This window comes from Armigeres subalbatus, chromosome 1, assembly GCF_024139115.2.
Source record: "Armigeres subalbatus isolate Guangzhou_Male chromosome 1, GZ_Asu_2, whole genome shotgun sequence".
Classification (NCBI taxonomy): domain Eukaryota; kingdom Metazoa; phylum Arthropoda; class Insecta; order Diptera; family Culicidae; genus Armigeres; species Armigeres subalbatus.
In genome coordinates this window covers 187,645,938-187,663,382 of record NC_085139.1, presented here as the reverse complement: position 1 = coordinate 187,663,382, position 17,445 = coordinate 187,645,938, and the positions used below count along the sequence as shown (strand labels likewise).

The following is a 17,445-nucleotide window of genomic DNA, read 5'->3' as shown; positions in this document are numbered from 1 at the left end:
TTCTAAAAAACAATGGATCTTTTTAACCATATCGTTTATTTATTAGGCTCAATTGTTTAATAGAAAACTCTACGGAGCCGAAAACATTACAAACAATTTAAATAAATTATTCGGAAGAAGTATCAGACGCATTTCTGCGGGAGGTCTTCTTTGGTGGAGATCGATCTATCGATCCTACCGTAACTAAAAGGTCTCGTCGCTGACTCGTTGACTGCGCTTGCTACTTCTTTTCCTCTTCCTCTCTCATTTTCTAAAACAATCCGTATAGTCTATCCCTTCTTTACAAACCAGATTCGATCTGTATTGTTTTAAAATTCCATTGTTTCGGCCAGTTTCTCACATTCCATCATCGAATTGGGAATTCCAAATGTCTCCGATCGTTCAGTTGAATCGGTGTCCTTTACGACCACATCTTCTTCGGTCACTTCAACTACGTCGTTCTTCGTTGCTTTCGTTGCTGCTCCGAAACCAATTACGACACCGGAGTATGTTTTCCGTTCTTCATCTTGCATGTTCGATTCCTTTTTCCAGCTTTCCTTTGTGGACACGCATCCTTCCGATGACCTTCCACTCGACACAAAAAGCATTTGTTTCGCAAATCTTGCCAAAACACCTTTTCCTTCCAATTTGATACCGATGCTGGAATCTCCTTTTCCACATCGATGTACACGCCTCTCACGCCAGTGTACATGTGATTCAGGCCTAAGTTTGGCAGGAATTTTTCCCGAATTACACGATCCACTTTCCCATACTCCAAAAGACACTGTTTCAGCTCGTTATCAGGCAACTCCGGCGGCAAGTCAAATACTCGGACGTATCGAACATTGCTACCGGCAATCGTCATCATTACTTCCACAGACATCCTGCTGCTTTATTGAAATTTCTATGGTTCCATGTTTTTCTCCAGTGACTCTTGCATGCATCGAAACAATCTTTACATACAGCGAACGATATATCGAGGATTTGTACACCATTTCCATTACAGATACATCGGTACCTAGTTATTGCACAAACCTGTCAATCTCTACCCACGTTGGTCAGGGAGCGGTAGGTGGGAAACGAAGCTGCAGGGTATTGACGATCACTTCGCAACTTGTACTGATGAGAACCGATAGACAAAGCAACACAGTGCTGTCTGGTACCCACGTCACTATACCTACAACAATCCAGAAGCAAACTAATAGACGTCCGCGCGCGGCAAGAGCAAAATAACAACTCCAAACCACCAAGTCTTAATTAACATGTTTTCTGTGAAACTAATATAGGTAATATATTATAAAATCGTTGCTCCTGAACTGGAACGCATGATTGCCATAAAACTAGGCCAACTGGCCGTGACATGGTTGTATAGCGACGCACAAGAGGTTGTGAGAACTGGAAGGTCTGCATCGGGAGGTTTCGAGATTAGGTTCTAAATTACGCTATTAAACTCATATACAATCTTGATTATTACTTCGGAAACAGCCTTTTCGTTACACCTTGGTGTACGAGAAAGACAGAAAGGAGATAAAGTCACCCCAAATTCTAAGTTTGCATGCTCTGGTGAATTCCATAACATAAATCGTTCATGAATATGCACAGCAATCGCAATCTTATTTATCGACGAAAAGTCTGCTCCCACGTCAGACAGCTAGATTAGTACTAGCATTGAGCAATTCGCACAAATTCGTAGGTGTTACAAGCCTTGACTATTGTATGGGAGTAGCATCACTTTAATGCGTTACCACAAATAATGATTTGGGAATAATAACTATCTCTTATATGGAAACCATACACTCCAATAGCCGAGATCTATCCTGACCACGTCCTTGCGAATGCTGAGGAAGGGGAAGGATGGTTAGTTGGACACCTACTTAAAAAAGATACAGAGAACTTAAAGACCTCTCATAAGTGCCACTAAAAAGTTTTTGGAATTGTTTGTGTGGAATCAATTTGGTAGAACGTGAAACATAGAATGAACTAAGATAGAAATCTCGCTTATCTCTTCAAAAGGACCTAGGTAACATTTCTTTTCCACCACCGAGCTCGTCACCTGTTTCCACATCAGACAGCTAGATAAGGATAAAATAAAACCAACTCGCATTTGGTGCATTTGTCCCCAGTTGATGTAGAGAATTGAACAGTTAATTCGTTGCGCTATAAATTCTCACTAGGGTTGATCAAATGCACATGGCTGTTCAGTGGTCAGGCGCTTGATAAATGGTTGCTCGAATTCAGAAACAACAATAACACCCAAGATAAACCTCACACGTGGAATGAGACTGTTTAATATGGTTTCAATTCAAAATTAGGCTGACCAGCTGATTTGTTTATATTCACAATTTCAAACTATTCAAAGCTTTTATAAGTGTATCAGTATTTTCATCTATTAGTCACACATTATCTGCACTTTATGGAAAATTCCACCACTTATTATTTGTAAGCCAGTTAGTTCGCCTTTAAGTATGCATAACTCTCATCATTACATTCCACGATAAGAGTTACTTACCTCACACCAAATTAGATGATAAGAACAGCAGCACAAATGGTCCCTCAGGGTACCGTTCTATATGTATCGCAATTTCTCTTCGGGATTCAGTCGTTTTTCAATGCTGTGTGGGGGATATAACCGTAAAAGCTGGCATTCTTTTAGTTACGAGTACGATACAAATATTAGACTGCAGAAATTTGCAACGAAATCATTGTAGCCCAAACGCACAGCAGGACCCTAGCCAGAACATAGTCACCAACTAAGTGTGGAAGCGTATCCTAGAAGTGACTGCTGCCCTTTTGCCATGCGTTTTCCATGTAAGAAGTTAGAGAAAAATTTAGGGTGGATCATCACCATAACCTTCTATTGTAATGTGACCAGCAAGCGTCCTGCGAAACACGGGACGCCTATCTGCGTCTTTGGCTTGAAAATGGATCCTCCCATAGTGCATTTCGCATAGATTTTCGCCCAAAAAATTGGAAAAATATTTGTAAGGCTGTATGAATTGTAATAAATTTGTAAAACGAAGCTGGTTGTCTGGTCGCATTATTCTATTGTATTAATAGAAGAAATATTTCACTCCTCGAAGGGGCGCGAAAAAAAAACCCGAATGAAAAAGAAAACACGAAGAAAAAAATATGGAATTTTAAAGTTTTATTTCAGTTTACTCTTAAACATAGATTTTTTTACTGAACAATTGCAAAAACTAAAACAAATAGTCAAAATACCCTGCCTAAAGCCGGTCCTTAAAAATGTCAAAAGACAAATGCGAAAAGAGCAATAGGGTGGGATTATTGATTTCCTGTGCTAAAACTCTTTTTCATGAATATAAGTGAGGAAAAATCTACGGATAAGAATAACAAGAATCTCAACAAGAAAAGAACATTTTGAATCAGTTCTTCACTCATTAATAAAATGTAATTTTAATTATTTCCATGAATATGATTGGAGCATGTCAATAAATGTCAAATCGAAACCATTTACTTATACTTTACTAGTACTTTTCGATCGAAATTGATGTAAATGACGCTGCAAGTAGCCTCACACCGTGGGAATGATGTCCATTGATTGGGCTTTCAAAAAGGCAAAATGGTCGCGAAATGTAAAACAAATCCTGGCTAATTTATAGGCTGGTTTACAGCACGGACTTTTGAAGATTTCTACCGGATTGTATTTTAAATCGGACCGAAATTCTAATTGTCTACAACGGAATCCGCCCACACATATGGAAGCAAAATTTGCAGACAAGCTCCTGATCTGTAAACTAGCCTTAAAGTACGTGAGGATCGAAATCCGATCAAATTTTCTCTCAGAACTGCCTTAAACTCGATTTTGTTCAGCTGATTTAGAAATTATTTTTTTAATGTCGTCGTTTTTTTACAGTGGATGATTTCGAAATATTCGAAATTATTCAGAAATACTTTGAATGATTCTTGATGTTTCGAAAAGATCCAAACGATTGAAAAATATGTGGTAAAGAAGATTTGAAAAAAAAGAATTACCTACTCCGCAAGAAAAAAATATCAAAAAAGAACTTAATCTGGAGATTAAATGTCTGTCACTGCGCTTCATTTTATTGACGTTGAAGCGTGACCTTAATTTCAGGATATACTTGCCTACCAAGTTACCGGTTCCGTTGAATCCACTGATGAAATTGCCCAAATTTTACTGCTTTCGAAATAAGCAGAAAAAAAAGTCATTGAAATGAAACTATATGAAAAAATCTCCCGTTGTCACCTGTTGTCATTAACTATTAAAAACCTAAAGAAAAGTCGGTCTATGCAAAATACAGGCATAAATAGCATTCTTTTAAAAGCAACACTAATAACATAACGTCTAATATTTTTTATGGCTTTCGTCCACTTTCTTTGGTATTTGGTTTTAGATTCCTGCCTGCCTATAATTTTGATTTTTTTTTTTAATGATATTGCGGTTCTTTTCAAAAAAATTCATTCTGAGAATTCCACAAAGTTCTTCCGCAGCTGTCAAAGTTCTACCGCAAGCCTGAAAATTTTCAATACACAGAAACAACAACCAGATATTTGGCGTTGTCATCGTAGAATGCCATGCCCAACAACAGAGAAAAAACAGATTAATCCACCTAGCGTTGATGATGCCTTTCTCGTGCGGTAAAAAATAGTATTTTCGACGAAATTTTGGGCATTATTTCTGAGTCCATCGTCCGATCCGGCCAATTTTCAATAAGAAATAAAGAGACAAGATTTTGCCTCGAATGCAACCTGTTGCGAGCAAATCAGTTTAGGGTAAGTGCATTTAAAGTGAGCTAGATTTTTACGCCCTTTTTTATGAGAAAAAGTATTTTGGCCATAACTCCCAAGCCCATAGTCCGATCCGGCCAATTTTCAATAGGAAATAATGAGGCAGAATACTGCGTCAAATGCAACCTGTTGCGAAGAAATCGGTCAACGGTAAGTACAAAAAAAAGTGAGCGAGACTTTTTGCTCTTTTGGTGCGCACATACACACACACAAACACACACACACAGACATCACCTCAATTCGTCGAACTGAGTCGATTGGTATATAACACTATGGGTCTCCGAGCCTTCTATAAAAAGTTTGTTTTTGGAGTGAACATATAGCCTTTACGTATACTTAGTATACGAGAAAGGCAAAAATGTGAAGTGACAGCTGAGGTGGTTTGAAAGTTGTACCAGAAGAATGTTTTCTCTGGAACAGCAATATTTTGGAGCTCTTTGGAAGAATCAATGAAAAAACAGGACAAATTGAGGGTTTTTTAGTTTACGACGGTACAGCACAATAAGGTCTAGAAAACGGGACTGTCCCATTAAATACGGTACGTATGTATAGTCTGCCTAATAATTAGTAAAGCTCTTGTTAATATGCTCGATCTGAGAATGCACAGAACGATCGCGCGATCATTAGAAATATTTTGTTCTGTTTTGTGCGATCGTAATGTTATTTAGTTGTGTTTTCGATTGGAGTAACATGAAGAGTTTGAATAACCTAAAAAAATCGCGTGGATGCACTAGTGATCTCGATCTCTAGTGCCACAAAAGTCGGGCTAACAATCCTTCCCTTCTTATGTGACCGTAAGGAAGTGACCGGAACCGTTAGTGACTGAAAATATATGATCTTTCAAATCGTGTTCATTGAGAATGGATGGCTAACCAATTTATTTGGTTTTCAGTAGAATTTCGCAAGTCAAACACAGAGTAGCAACAACGAATTATGCGATCATTATACTCACTCAGGCCTGCTGGGTTGTGATCCATCTTAATTTTGTAAGCCTTCATATTCTCATACACCGCTGCCGTAAGCATAACATATGAACCCCATTTCAATATGGAACAGTTGTGCTATCAGCGGTAGTGCAGGCTTTCTTCAGAAGTAAGGTTTTATAGAGAAGTCTTTCTTTAAACCAGCGATAAGTAAACATTACAGCATCACCATCACAGCTACACGAACGTTGTTTGGCCGAATATACCATTTGGCCGAACAGACCATTAGACCGAATTTCTTTTGCCGAAAGGGTCATTTGGCCGAATAGAACATTTGGCCGAATAGGACATTTGACTGCTATTCAAATGTCCTATTCGACCAAATGCCCTATTCGGCCAAATTTCCTATTCAGCCGAATATCCTATTCGGCCAAATGTCTTATTCGGCCCAATGTTCTATTCGGCCAAATGTTATATTTGGCAAAATGTCCTATTCGGCCAGATGTCCTATTATGCCAAATGTTCTATTCGGTCAAATGTCATATTCAGCCAAATGCCCTATTCTGCCAAATGTCCTATTCGGCCAGATGTTCTATTCGGCCAAATGTTCTATTTGGCAAAATGTTCTTTTCGGCCTATTCGGCAAAATTAACAATTCGGTCAAATGTCCTATTCGGTCAAATGTCCTATTTGGCCAAATGTCCTATTCGGCCAAATGTCCTATTTGACCAAATGTCCTATTCGACCAAATGTCCTATTCGACCAAATGTCCTATTCGGCCAAATGTCCTATTCGGCCAAATGTCCTCTTCGGCCAAATGTCCTATTCGGCCAAATGACCCTTTTGGCCAAATTACCATTTTGGCCAAATGACCCTTTCGGCAAAAAGAATTTCGGTCTAATGGTCTGTTCGGCCAATTGGTTTGTTCGGCCTAGCGGCATTCGGCCAAACGGCTTTCGGCCTAATTGATTTCGACCAAACGAACCTTCCCCTAAGTCTGCTAATCATTACGAAGGATTTCTCATCAAAAACTCGTATTTCGAACGCTATATGTGATGTGCTTTTCGGTTAACTATTTTAAAAGAAAACTAAAAACGCAGGAAACTTCAAGTTATATAGTTCTCATTCGATTTCAAATCGAATTGAATATGCGCTACGAACAGATGGAAAATACCGGCAACACTTCGTACGACATGAGACATACGAATCAACGAAGAAGGAAATGATGGGGAAAATGAGTTTGAATATTGAATAAAAATACGTCGTCTTTTGTGAAGGCACTGAACAACGCTTTTGAAATAATAATCAGGATGATCCATTCAAAATTATTCTGATGGGATTTCTGCACAGGCTTTGAAGGATTGGCTTTTAAAACAGACTTTTATAACAATATGATTCAAATATTTCGCTATACCTGTTAACAATTTGCTTCTATTGGTAGGACTTAATTTTATAATGTTGTATACTTACAGAACTTCTTCTGGTTCAATGAAACCGAAACTTTCTCCAATCCGAGGATTATCTGCCGGGCAAGCTACAAGCAGTGGAACGAAGGTGAGTTCGAAAACTTCACAATTGAAAAAGTAGGTCTGTGCAACCAAAGAAGCGCTATGAAAACACCCAACGCATCGCAAAGCAACACAAGGACTCTTGAGTATTCTCCTTTGCCGTGTTGGGTCCGAAGACGACACCGAACGCACAAGGTAGCTTAATCTAACAGAGGAGACAACTCTGTCCTCCGTGGTGCGGTGACGATGCCAACTGCCGGAAGAAGAGCTTGTTTGTGCTCGTTCTAGTATTAAATTGGATGCGTCCTTCCACGATATCCTCTTGCCATTCGCCACCCAATTTGGTGAAAACAGTAGCTAACCTGTTGCTAAACCTGATGGTTTCCGCAGTGTAGCGAAATAAAGAAAAAAGCTTTACGATGGGTGATGAAGAACAAAAACAAAATCCCAACAACCGCTGCTACTGGTCCCGTCCTCTTTACGGATAAAGAACGGTGCACACCCTGGGCAGATACAAATCCAATGAAGCGATGTATCAACGTCATCCTCGTTGTTGCCTTCATCGAATGTTCAAATTTAAGGGATGCTGGAAAATTGAGCAGCGTACTTGAAAGGGATTAGAAGCAGAGGGATGCTAATAGTTTGTATGTAAAATGTAACCTGAACAATAAAAACTGTATTTTTGTCGAATAACACTAAATTTTCTATGACATTGTCTAGTATAGTCATTCTAGTGGAATCTAATGGAAATAAATGCAACATCCATATCATGTTGTAATATTAAAAAAAAAAAGTTTTAGCTGCTTAGACTAGGCCTAACCATTTGCTCTGTAATTTTCAAAGATTTAACGATGTGACGGTCCCAAATAATAAATTCACACAGATTGACAAGTAATTTTATTGTTGTCTTCTTATGATTGAAATATTTCAGTGATGTATGCATTTCAATGAAATGGAATTAATGATTATAATTTTTAACAGTAAAATAAATAAAATTTAAAAGGAAATATATTTTATTTTAATTTGTTCGTATCTTGTACATAACAATTGCCAAGGAAAAAGGAAAAAAACGCAGGTGTTAACATCGTTTTTAACATCAACAATGCCTCAAATTTGTCCAAACGAGACAAAACTGTCGACGCGGGTGGTCCAGTTAAACGTCTCCCGGCAGCCATCATTGCAAGCTCAAGGCAAAGAAGCTAACACAGCGCGGAGGGTTGGTAAATCTGAGAAGTCCTCTCACCGGCGGTACACAGTGGCACGAACACTTATCAAGATGGCTTCACAATCTTATCTATTCGCCTTTCTAAATTATAGATTTTTTAACGTTTTTTTATTTCATTTATATGTTATGTTCCCCTTCCTAGACCTATTAAAGAGTGCTTGGATATATTTTCCAACAAAACTCTATGCAATGACCTAATGTAAAACCTAACAGGAAATAAATTACGTTTATCAACGCTTCAAACCATACCGACCGTCTTTTTCTAATTCGCCCCACTGTGGCAAACGAAAACGAGAAGACGACGATGATCGTTAGTTGCCTGGATAGCGAAAAGCGTTGCACCATGAGAGAAGGTAATTGCAATTTTTCACCGGGAGTTTCCTTCTTCGTGCTTTTCTCATCTGCGGCACCCGTGCTTCTGTCTAGTCACCAGTGCCTCGACTTCCATATTTTCCTATCGGGACTCGACTGGCAAGCAATCTCAGTTTGCATTGATTGCAGACTGGCCCGAACTTGAAGGACAGAAGCAAAAAAAATCAGTAGAGAAAACGCTTTAGCACACGACTGAAAGGCAGCGTGGAAGAGTAATTCAAGTTTGAAATTTATATTCCGTTCGCTCGAGCGAAGAAAAGTGCTATTCGATGGTGGCGGTTACAATGAAGGAAATTATAAACAAAATTACGTGATTTTTTGGATCAACGATTTTTGATTAACTGGCTGCGAGCGGTGATTAATAGATTGTTTTTGAAGTAATATGTTGCCACTTACAAGCACTTCAGTGTATGATACGTATTTGGCAAAGGATTAGTGCATAACAAATTCACAACCTAGAAAAAGTTAGCATAAATTTGAGTAAGCATTTGACTATTTTTTTCGAAAACTATTCATTGAAGTGATTTGATTTTTGAGTTTGATAAACGTGATAAACGACGCATGACTGACCATTTTGACGTAGGACTTACGTCTTTCTTTACTATACTGGGTGTCATTTAGATTTTTGGAAATCGAGAGCGTTACGCTGGAAGAGAAGATTTTGAACGTTACTAGCGCCTTTATCTTTGGATGGATTTTTAAGATTTATATATCAATCGACTCGGACACTATCCAGCAATTTGCGTATTTCATTGAAACTTAAGATTATTAACGATAAGCTATTGAAAATTTCAATTCTTGTCAAATCCAGTAAAAATTTCATATGTAACCAATCCCGTGCGTTCCTAACACGGACATCAGAATGCGATATGTCACGGGCCTTCGGGTCTATCGGAAGATTTTCTTTGTGTATAAATGAAGCAGTGTCTGCCGTGTGCAAGTCATTACAATTTGAGCTGAGACAGCAACGCGTACTGACGTGCTTTTTGCTCGCGCATTTTTCATTTCGTTCGTTCGCTGTGTTCACCTACACAGCGACAGCATGTAGTCACCAGCGGTAGAACTGCCGGTGGGTCTGCAAATATGCATGAAAGAAGTGGGCGCATTTTGACGTAGGACTTACGTCTCTCTTTACTATACCGGGTGTCATTTCAAAATTTCTAAATCGGCCGCGTTACGCTGTGTTGAAAGATTTCAAACGTTAATAGCTTTTGCCCTATTGAACAGTTTTCTGCAGTTAACCACTCAATCAACAGCTTTCAAGTATGCCTTTCATATTCATGCTTGATAATATCCGAAAACTTGTTTCAATAAGCCCAAAACTGTTTTCAAAGCAAAATATTGAATTCACGAGAACCTATAAATATGAGTACCGCATCATTCTTGCATCATTCCATTGCCACGCTCTGATTGGTGCAGACGTCAGCGAATGAGCTCTCGCTAGGTCAGGAAGGCATAAAAAAGCGCAGCACGATTTTTTTCTTCTCAATCTGACCCTGAGATCTGACAAGAACAGGCAAAGCAACCGCATCGCCAGAACTTTTGAAGTGTTGCTCCATCGTCTCAGCTACGCAATCGCAAACTTAAGCTTTCTCAAGAGCAAGGCAGAGTTGTCAGCATCATCGGCATTGTCGAGGCCACCGCACAAAGGTTAAGCCTACCGGACAGTAAGCGCGGCTCGGCGGTGTGACGATAGACTGTCAATGACAACACTGAACAAGATGAATTATTGACAGTGGCTGATTTTCTACCCGCCACTTCCAGAGCCAGGCGCTATCGTATATGCGCAAATAGCCAGAATGAGTTAACCTCCAGAAATTGATATGGCGAAAGACATCTAACGCGGGTTTTCTCAAAATTAGGAACTTTTCATGAAAAACTATATGGTACCGGTTATGATGGATGGTGTTCGCTAGTACGCCTACCAAATATTTTTTGATTAAAGGTGGTTAAATTTGAGAAATCGAACCTTAGATGCCTTTCGCCACACTGCTTTCATAAAGTTAACTTCTAGTGTGCCCCTGTACGTTCACAGTGGACAATTCATTGATCAAGTTTTCTACGATCTCAAGTTATCAAGATCTACTAAAAAGTTTTTCGCATAAAAATTTAATTAGCTTGCGTGACAACCCTTCGGGATAGAAATTGTGCTTGGGTGCCAATCCAATATTCTAGAGATAAAATTGTATGCGTGATTTTCATAAATAGCGTCAAAACTAACAGTGGATAATTTTTCTGATTTAACCGCGAAGTGGACGAAGGACTTCGCTTGACCATGCCTTTAAAGATTCATAAGATGTCCAAATCTCTCACATAATCTTATTTGGATAAAAAAAAACACCGATAACAGCTCAAACATTAATAAACTATCAATCGATTTTTCATCAAATGTTGGATTTTTTGGCATTGATAAAAAAATATGTAGATAAACATTGTTTCCGGGTGTTTCCTTCCTTCTACTACTAACAATGTTGTCTCAGAAAAGGACACCCTACTTCCCACCTGAACTGCAATTCTAAGCTCGCTTGCCCGGCTTATTGGCCTGTATCAAGCGAAAAATCCCGTTAGGAAATAGACGCCAGCAGCGAGCAACAAGCGTAAAAAAGAAGAAGCCCTTCTCGAACGCGTTGATGAGGAGGACGCGGGGGCTGACAAAGAAGCGGGATACAAGACACGAGCTGATTGGCCAAGAGATAGCCAATTGGGAAGCAGAGAAGATTCAAAATTAAGTAGGTATAAAAGAAAAGTGATAGAAATTCGCGGTTATTTGAAAAGATCGTTTTCTTACTTTTTGCACTTAGCTGAAGCAAACAGCCTTTTCAAGGCTCTAAGAGTTAAAATAATGTTCTTCAGTCGCTATCGGACGCATTAGGAGGCCCTTCAGTGGAGGAGCTGAGATACAGTCTACATCCCCTGCTGAGCCAACGTGTGGCGTACTTCAGGCAGTCCTTCAGTGGGAAGGTTGCCACTGTCGAGGCTAATATTCCGTGACCGGACAGATACTTGATGATTGTTGTTCGAGGTAGATTTGATTTCTGTGTCGGTTTGATGAGAAGATTTTGCCAAGGAATGGTATGCAACGCCGATCATTAGCATTAGCATTAGCATTGAGCAATTCGCACAAATTCGTAGGTGGTACAAGCCTGGACTATTGTGTGAGAGTAGCATCACTTTCATCCGTTACCACAGACATTGATTTGGGGCTAATCACTATCTCTTAGATGGAAGCAATGCACTCTCTCCAATAGTCCAGATCTGTCCTGGCCACGTCCTTGCGAATGCTGGGGAAGGGGAAGGATGGTTAGTCGGACACTCACTAAAGAAAGATGCAGAGAACTCTACGACCTCTCATAGGTGCCACGGGAGGTTTTGTTAGTGTGGAAGGTTATAACAGTAGGAATTGTGTTGGTAGAACGTGAAACACAGAAAAAACTATGATAGAAATACAAAGTAGGAAAGGGACGAGCCTGGAATTTAATCCACGACCTCCTGCTCATAAGGCAGAAGTGGTAGCCACTAGACCACCGAGCTCGTCTGGTATGCAACGCCGATTATTTATCCAAAATAGTTGATGTGGAAAATTTGGACATATTATGTATCTTAAAGGCATGGTGAAGTCAAGTCCTACGTCCACTTAGCGGTTATGTCACAGACATTACCCACTGTTCGTTTTTTACAATTCAAGTGAGCGATGCAGTTTTTGGCGTACTAGTCCTCCATAGACACATATTCTCTACTTGCCTGGTCCACCTGATCAACCCACCGTGCTCATCGCGTTTTTATCCGAAAGTTTATAAAAATAAGTCAAACAATCAGTCTGTGTAATTTATAAATTGAAGGCGGTGATCAGTAAATAAATAAATTTTGGCTACATGCTCCTCATTTTCTTTTTTTGCGGTTAGACCATGTCATCAATCTGCACCGCACTATTATAGATTACAGATAGTAGGCAGCACATTTCTTCAAAAAGACCCTAGATTGGTCCTCCGAGAGCATCATCCAGGTCTCGTGTTCATAGAGGACAGTTTAGTACGACGTCGAACTCTAATATTTAATCAAAGAGTCTTGCGGAGTCTATGTTTCATGGCAGGTTGTGTCTCCGAATATCTCTGCTAGAATCGTTTTCGTAAACATCGTACCACTCAAGTCAATCACTGCTTGTATAAAAATGGATTATTCGTGGAAAATAGCACACCCAAACTTGTCCGAATCTTTGGAACCTTGTGATTGAAAGTTCTGAAAGACCCTGAAACTGTAGCTACGCCTATCGTCGCCGTGACTAATTACGTCAGTTTATCCAAAAAACCGTATTCGAGAAATACTTGACATCGCAACATTTTTACAGTAGGTATTTGGCGTATGGCGCTACCTGGTCAGTTGTAGAGCGTACTATGTGTATTGAAAAGGGTAAGCTTTGCGGAATTTTGGCACGGGAAATATAAAATCTTGCCAGGTTCAAAACATATGATTACCAAATTCCGGCATAACATTTTCCAGGAGAGTGAGGCTACCTTTTAAGATAGAAAAGCGATTAGAGTTGCACATACCAGCAAATAGGGAAGGGTCGTTGGGCCGAAACTCATTCGGCCGAAATCCATTTGGCCAAAGGTCGTATGGCTAAAAATGTCATTCAATCGAGTAGGTCATTTGGCCAAATAGGTCATTTGACCGAACAGGTCATAAAGCTAAAAAGGTCATTTGGCCGAAAATATCGTCTGGACGAATAGAAATTTGTCCGAAAAAATCGTGAAAATGATCACTTTTCAATCATCATTTCTCACTTCGAACTTTTCACTTTTTACAGTGAGAAGTGAGACGTCTCGTGAGAAATGAGAAATGAGAAGTGAGAAATGATTAGTAAAAAGAGAGACGTCTCCCTTCTTATTCCTCACTCATTATTTCTCATTTCTCACAGCCGACGTCTCGCCGTCTCGCTTCTCACTTCACACTAATTATTTCTCACCTCTCTCTCTGCGTGAGCAGAGAAGTGAAAAATAATTAGTGAAAAGTGAAAAGACTTATTTCTCACTCATCATTGTCACAACATTTTCGGACAAGTTACCTGTTCTACCAAACGACATGTTTGACCATAGAGCCCATTCGGCTCTTTCTGCCAAACGACCATTTTGGCCAGACGGCATTTTAGGTCAAATGACCTATTAAATCAAATGACCTTTTCGTACAAATGGCCAAGTCGGCCAAATGACCTATTCCACCAAATGACCCGTTCGGCTTAATGACTTTAGGCCAGATGAGTTTCGGTCTAATGGTTTGTTCGGCCAAATGGTATTGTTCGTGATACTCGTCGTGCCGTCACTTGAAGGATTTGCTTCGCTAATTTAATTAGCCCCGAAAAGTTCCGCGAACACAAAGCACTTCGCCGAATGCACTAAGTTCAATGTAACCGATTCACGCAAAGTAACAGTTGGCAATTTAGCTCAACACTTATCAAACAGTCATCAAACGACCAAAGAAACCGTACTTGTTTCCACATCAACGTATTAATTGCTACTGACTATGTACACTATTTTTACAGTTTTGCTGTTCCTTATCGTAGCCGGGCGATGGTTGACCATTTGCTATCGTATGCTTTCGTGCATGCGAGATACTCTCATATTCTCTTCGACTTCAAAAAGTTTGTTCATGTCATTTGGAACGGTTCAAGTATGGGTTCAGTTAAAACGAATTCAATTTCAATAATTATGCCTAAACCTAACATTCCGGCCACCTTGAAACAGGAATGCTTCAACTTAATAAAAAAGTGTGTTACGGATATAATCCATTTATCAGCTGCCTGGAACGTTGCAATTCATCGTCGTGGTCTACCGGTTGGCACGAGAGTTCAGGATCGTGCCTCTTGATGATGACGATGGCGCCCACCAAGATGAATACACCACTAGGTGTTTCAATCTGCCAAATTCACGATTCAGCCATCTTGGATTTTAGTATGGGAGAGCCAGCGGGTTTGTTTACGTTTTGCACTGAAAATGAATTTTTCACCCCCGCCTTCTTCTCTTCCATAAATTTGGCAGATTGGAACACCTCGATGTTAATGGGTGGATTGTACGGGACTGCAGTTATTGCAAGTACTCGGGGTACCAGCGGGACCAAATCTGCTGCAGATCCAAACGGTTGGCTGCGGTCTCCTTCCTTTTGGATTCCGGAACCGCTTGGAGATTGCTTCCGACAAGGAAGTGTTCTGGTGTTGAGCGATAAACGAACCAGTAGATTTCGTTAACTTAATTCCAATGAAAAAGAGTTACAAAATGCCTGCGGATTTATAAATAAGGTTAATGGTGATTCAATTGACCACAAATATACTACAACTCACTTTTGGTGATTCGAATTCACAACCGTTTTAACAATTCGTGTCGAGAGATTAGTTACCTACTAATATTGAAGGGTTTTTTTTTATCGAATTTAGGATGTAAATGTTAAAAGGATCTCACCGCTGGTCTTTCAACGCTGATAGGTGGATGGGTTCAAATATTATCGCACGGTCTTAACCATACACCAGCTCATTAATTATGGTCGTTTTAGTTTACTGGATGATAGAAAATTGTTCTTACCTTATGTTAAGAACAGCTTGGGAATACAAGTTAGCTGTGTTCCCTAATTCCAAATGAGCGTTAGAATTTTAATTCGCCCGCAGGTGTCGAAGCGTCCATGGTTCAAAAAATTGAATATGGGACGAGACTTCATTCGAACCATGTGTCGTCTAATGTCCAATCACCACACTTCGAATGCACATCTTTTCAGAGTGGGGCTCTCAGAAGGCAATCTTTGTGTTTACGGCGTAGATTATCAGAACATTGACCATGTCCTTGAACACTACAGTTTGTCAACAAAGGCTATCTTGTTTACGAAGAAATACAATGCGCTGACCGCAGACTCGTCGTCTCACCTTTAGTGTGGCAGACATTCCTCTTTGTGCGGTTTGGGTGTGGATACGTTTAGACTATCGCGTTCACAGGAGTGGACACGATGGGGCTCGTCGGATAACTGGACGTGGCGGGATCAACACCTGGGGTCAGGACGTCTAAGTCGGTCGGGTCCTCCGGTATCGCTGTCAGTGGCCGAGAATTCAGACACATCTCGACTTGTGCCAACAAGGTCAGAAGATCCTCGTAGGCAAGGTTGACTTTGCTGACTACCTTCGGCAGATGATTCTACATCGATTTGACTGCGGACTCCCAGAGGCCTCCGAAGTGTGGTGCTCGCGGTGGAATGAACTTCCGGGTGATTTCGTTTCCGGAGCACCAGTCTTCAACATGCGGTAGACACGATTGAGTGCATGCGAAGCCCCTTTGAAGGTAGTGGCGTTGTCCGAATGGAGTTCGTCGATCCGCGCTCTGTGGACGACTAAACGACGTAGTGCAGCTAAGAACGCTGGAGTCGACAAATCGCTCACTAGCTCGATGTGGACCGCCTTGGTCGAGAAGCAGACGAATATGGCCACGTAGACTTTTGTGGGGATTCGTACTGCTGACTTCATGTAAAATGGTCCAACGGAGAACGGACCCGTCGTAGACATTCACGATACCCGCAGATCGGCTGTGCTCTGCTGGACTAGAGTGGGCTTGGATCGAAAACAAGTGTGGCATTGATGAAAGACGGAATTGCCAAGATTTCTGCCACCAATGATCCAGAACTTCTGGCGGAGAGTTGCTAGCAGGAGTTGTGACCCTGCGTGCAGTAGGCTAATGTGAAAACTGCTAGAAAGCAGAGCAGACAGCGGATGTTTGGCGGACAGAACGATCGGGTGCTTGTTTGTGACGGATAGTGCGGCGCTACGTAGGCGACCACCGACGCGATGAGTACCGTCTTCATCCACAAAAGGTTTCAGCCACTTCAGCGATGATAACTTGGCGACACGTTCGCCATTCGAAAGATCCGACAACTCCTCAGCAAATGTTTCCATCTGCGCTAAACGGCAGGGCAGGTATTCAGCGTGCTGAAGCTCGGAGTGGTGAGTGGTATGGACGATGGAGGATGAAATAACTAGGCTATTAATGATCAACGGAGGAAGAGATGATCCGGAACTGAGGAGCTCTATGCGCTCCTTCAATCGCTGGATGTAGCGGCCGCAGAATGCAACCACACGACGTAATTTGTTGTAGCGAGAGTAGCGAGAAAAAAAGATCTCCACAGAAATCTGCTTGTGCGGCGGTCATTGACACAATCGGTACTTTGCGCCCTTCTTCGGACGCTGCGGGAGAGTTCTCCTGATCGATGGTGGTCTTGGGCCAATATTCAGGTGCAAGCCAGTTGATTATGTCCGTAGGTGACAGGTGACAGTTGATTATGTCCGTAGGGTTGAGGCCGCGCGAAATATCGTCGGCGGGATTTTCGGCCCCGATATGTGCCTCCAGTGGTCTGTTTTCCAGCGGTTTGGAATGGCGCGCAGCCATTGAAGTACGGTGCTGAAATCGGACCAGAAATAAGCGATGATGGTGGTCTTCAGTGAGGCATCCCCCTTTTTGTAAAGCTGCGTTGCCAGATGTGTTGCACAGGTGTGTACCAGATTTCACTCGTGATGCAGCTAATCCGGCAATGGAGTATCCCGCTCGCAGAGAACACCGCCATGCCCATATACGCTGCATGAAGAGCTTTGCCTTTGTAATGACCGGACCCAATAGACCCAGTGGGTCGAAAATCTTGGCGTTGT

General features: G+C 41.0%; 1 protein-coding gene across 1 annotated transcript in view; it reads left to right on the top strand.

Moving 5' to 3' along the window:
* The window catches only part of LOC134206834 (uncharacterized), a 215,730-nt gene extending 207,767 nt beyond the window's left edge, over nucleotides 1-7,963 (top strand). The window contains exon 6 of the mRNA XM_062682565.1: nucleotides 7,145-7,963. Within this exon, the coding sequence (XP_062538549.1) occupies nucleotides 7,145-7,384 (240 nt within the window). The 3' untranslated portion in view covers nucleotides 7,385-7,963. The remainder of the gene's footprint in view (nucleotides 1-7,144) is intronic.
* Nucleotides 7,964-17,445: the final 9,482 nt, after the last annotated feature.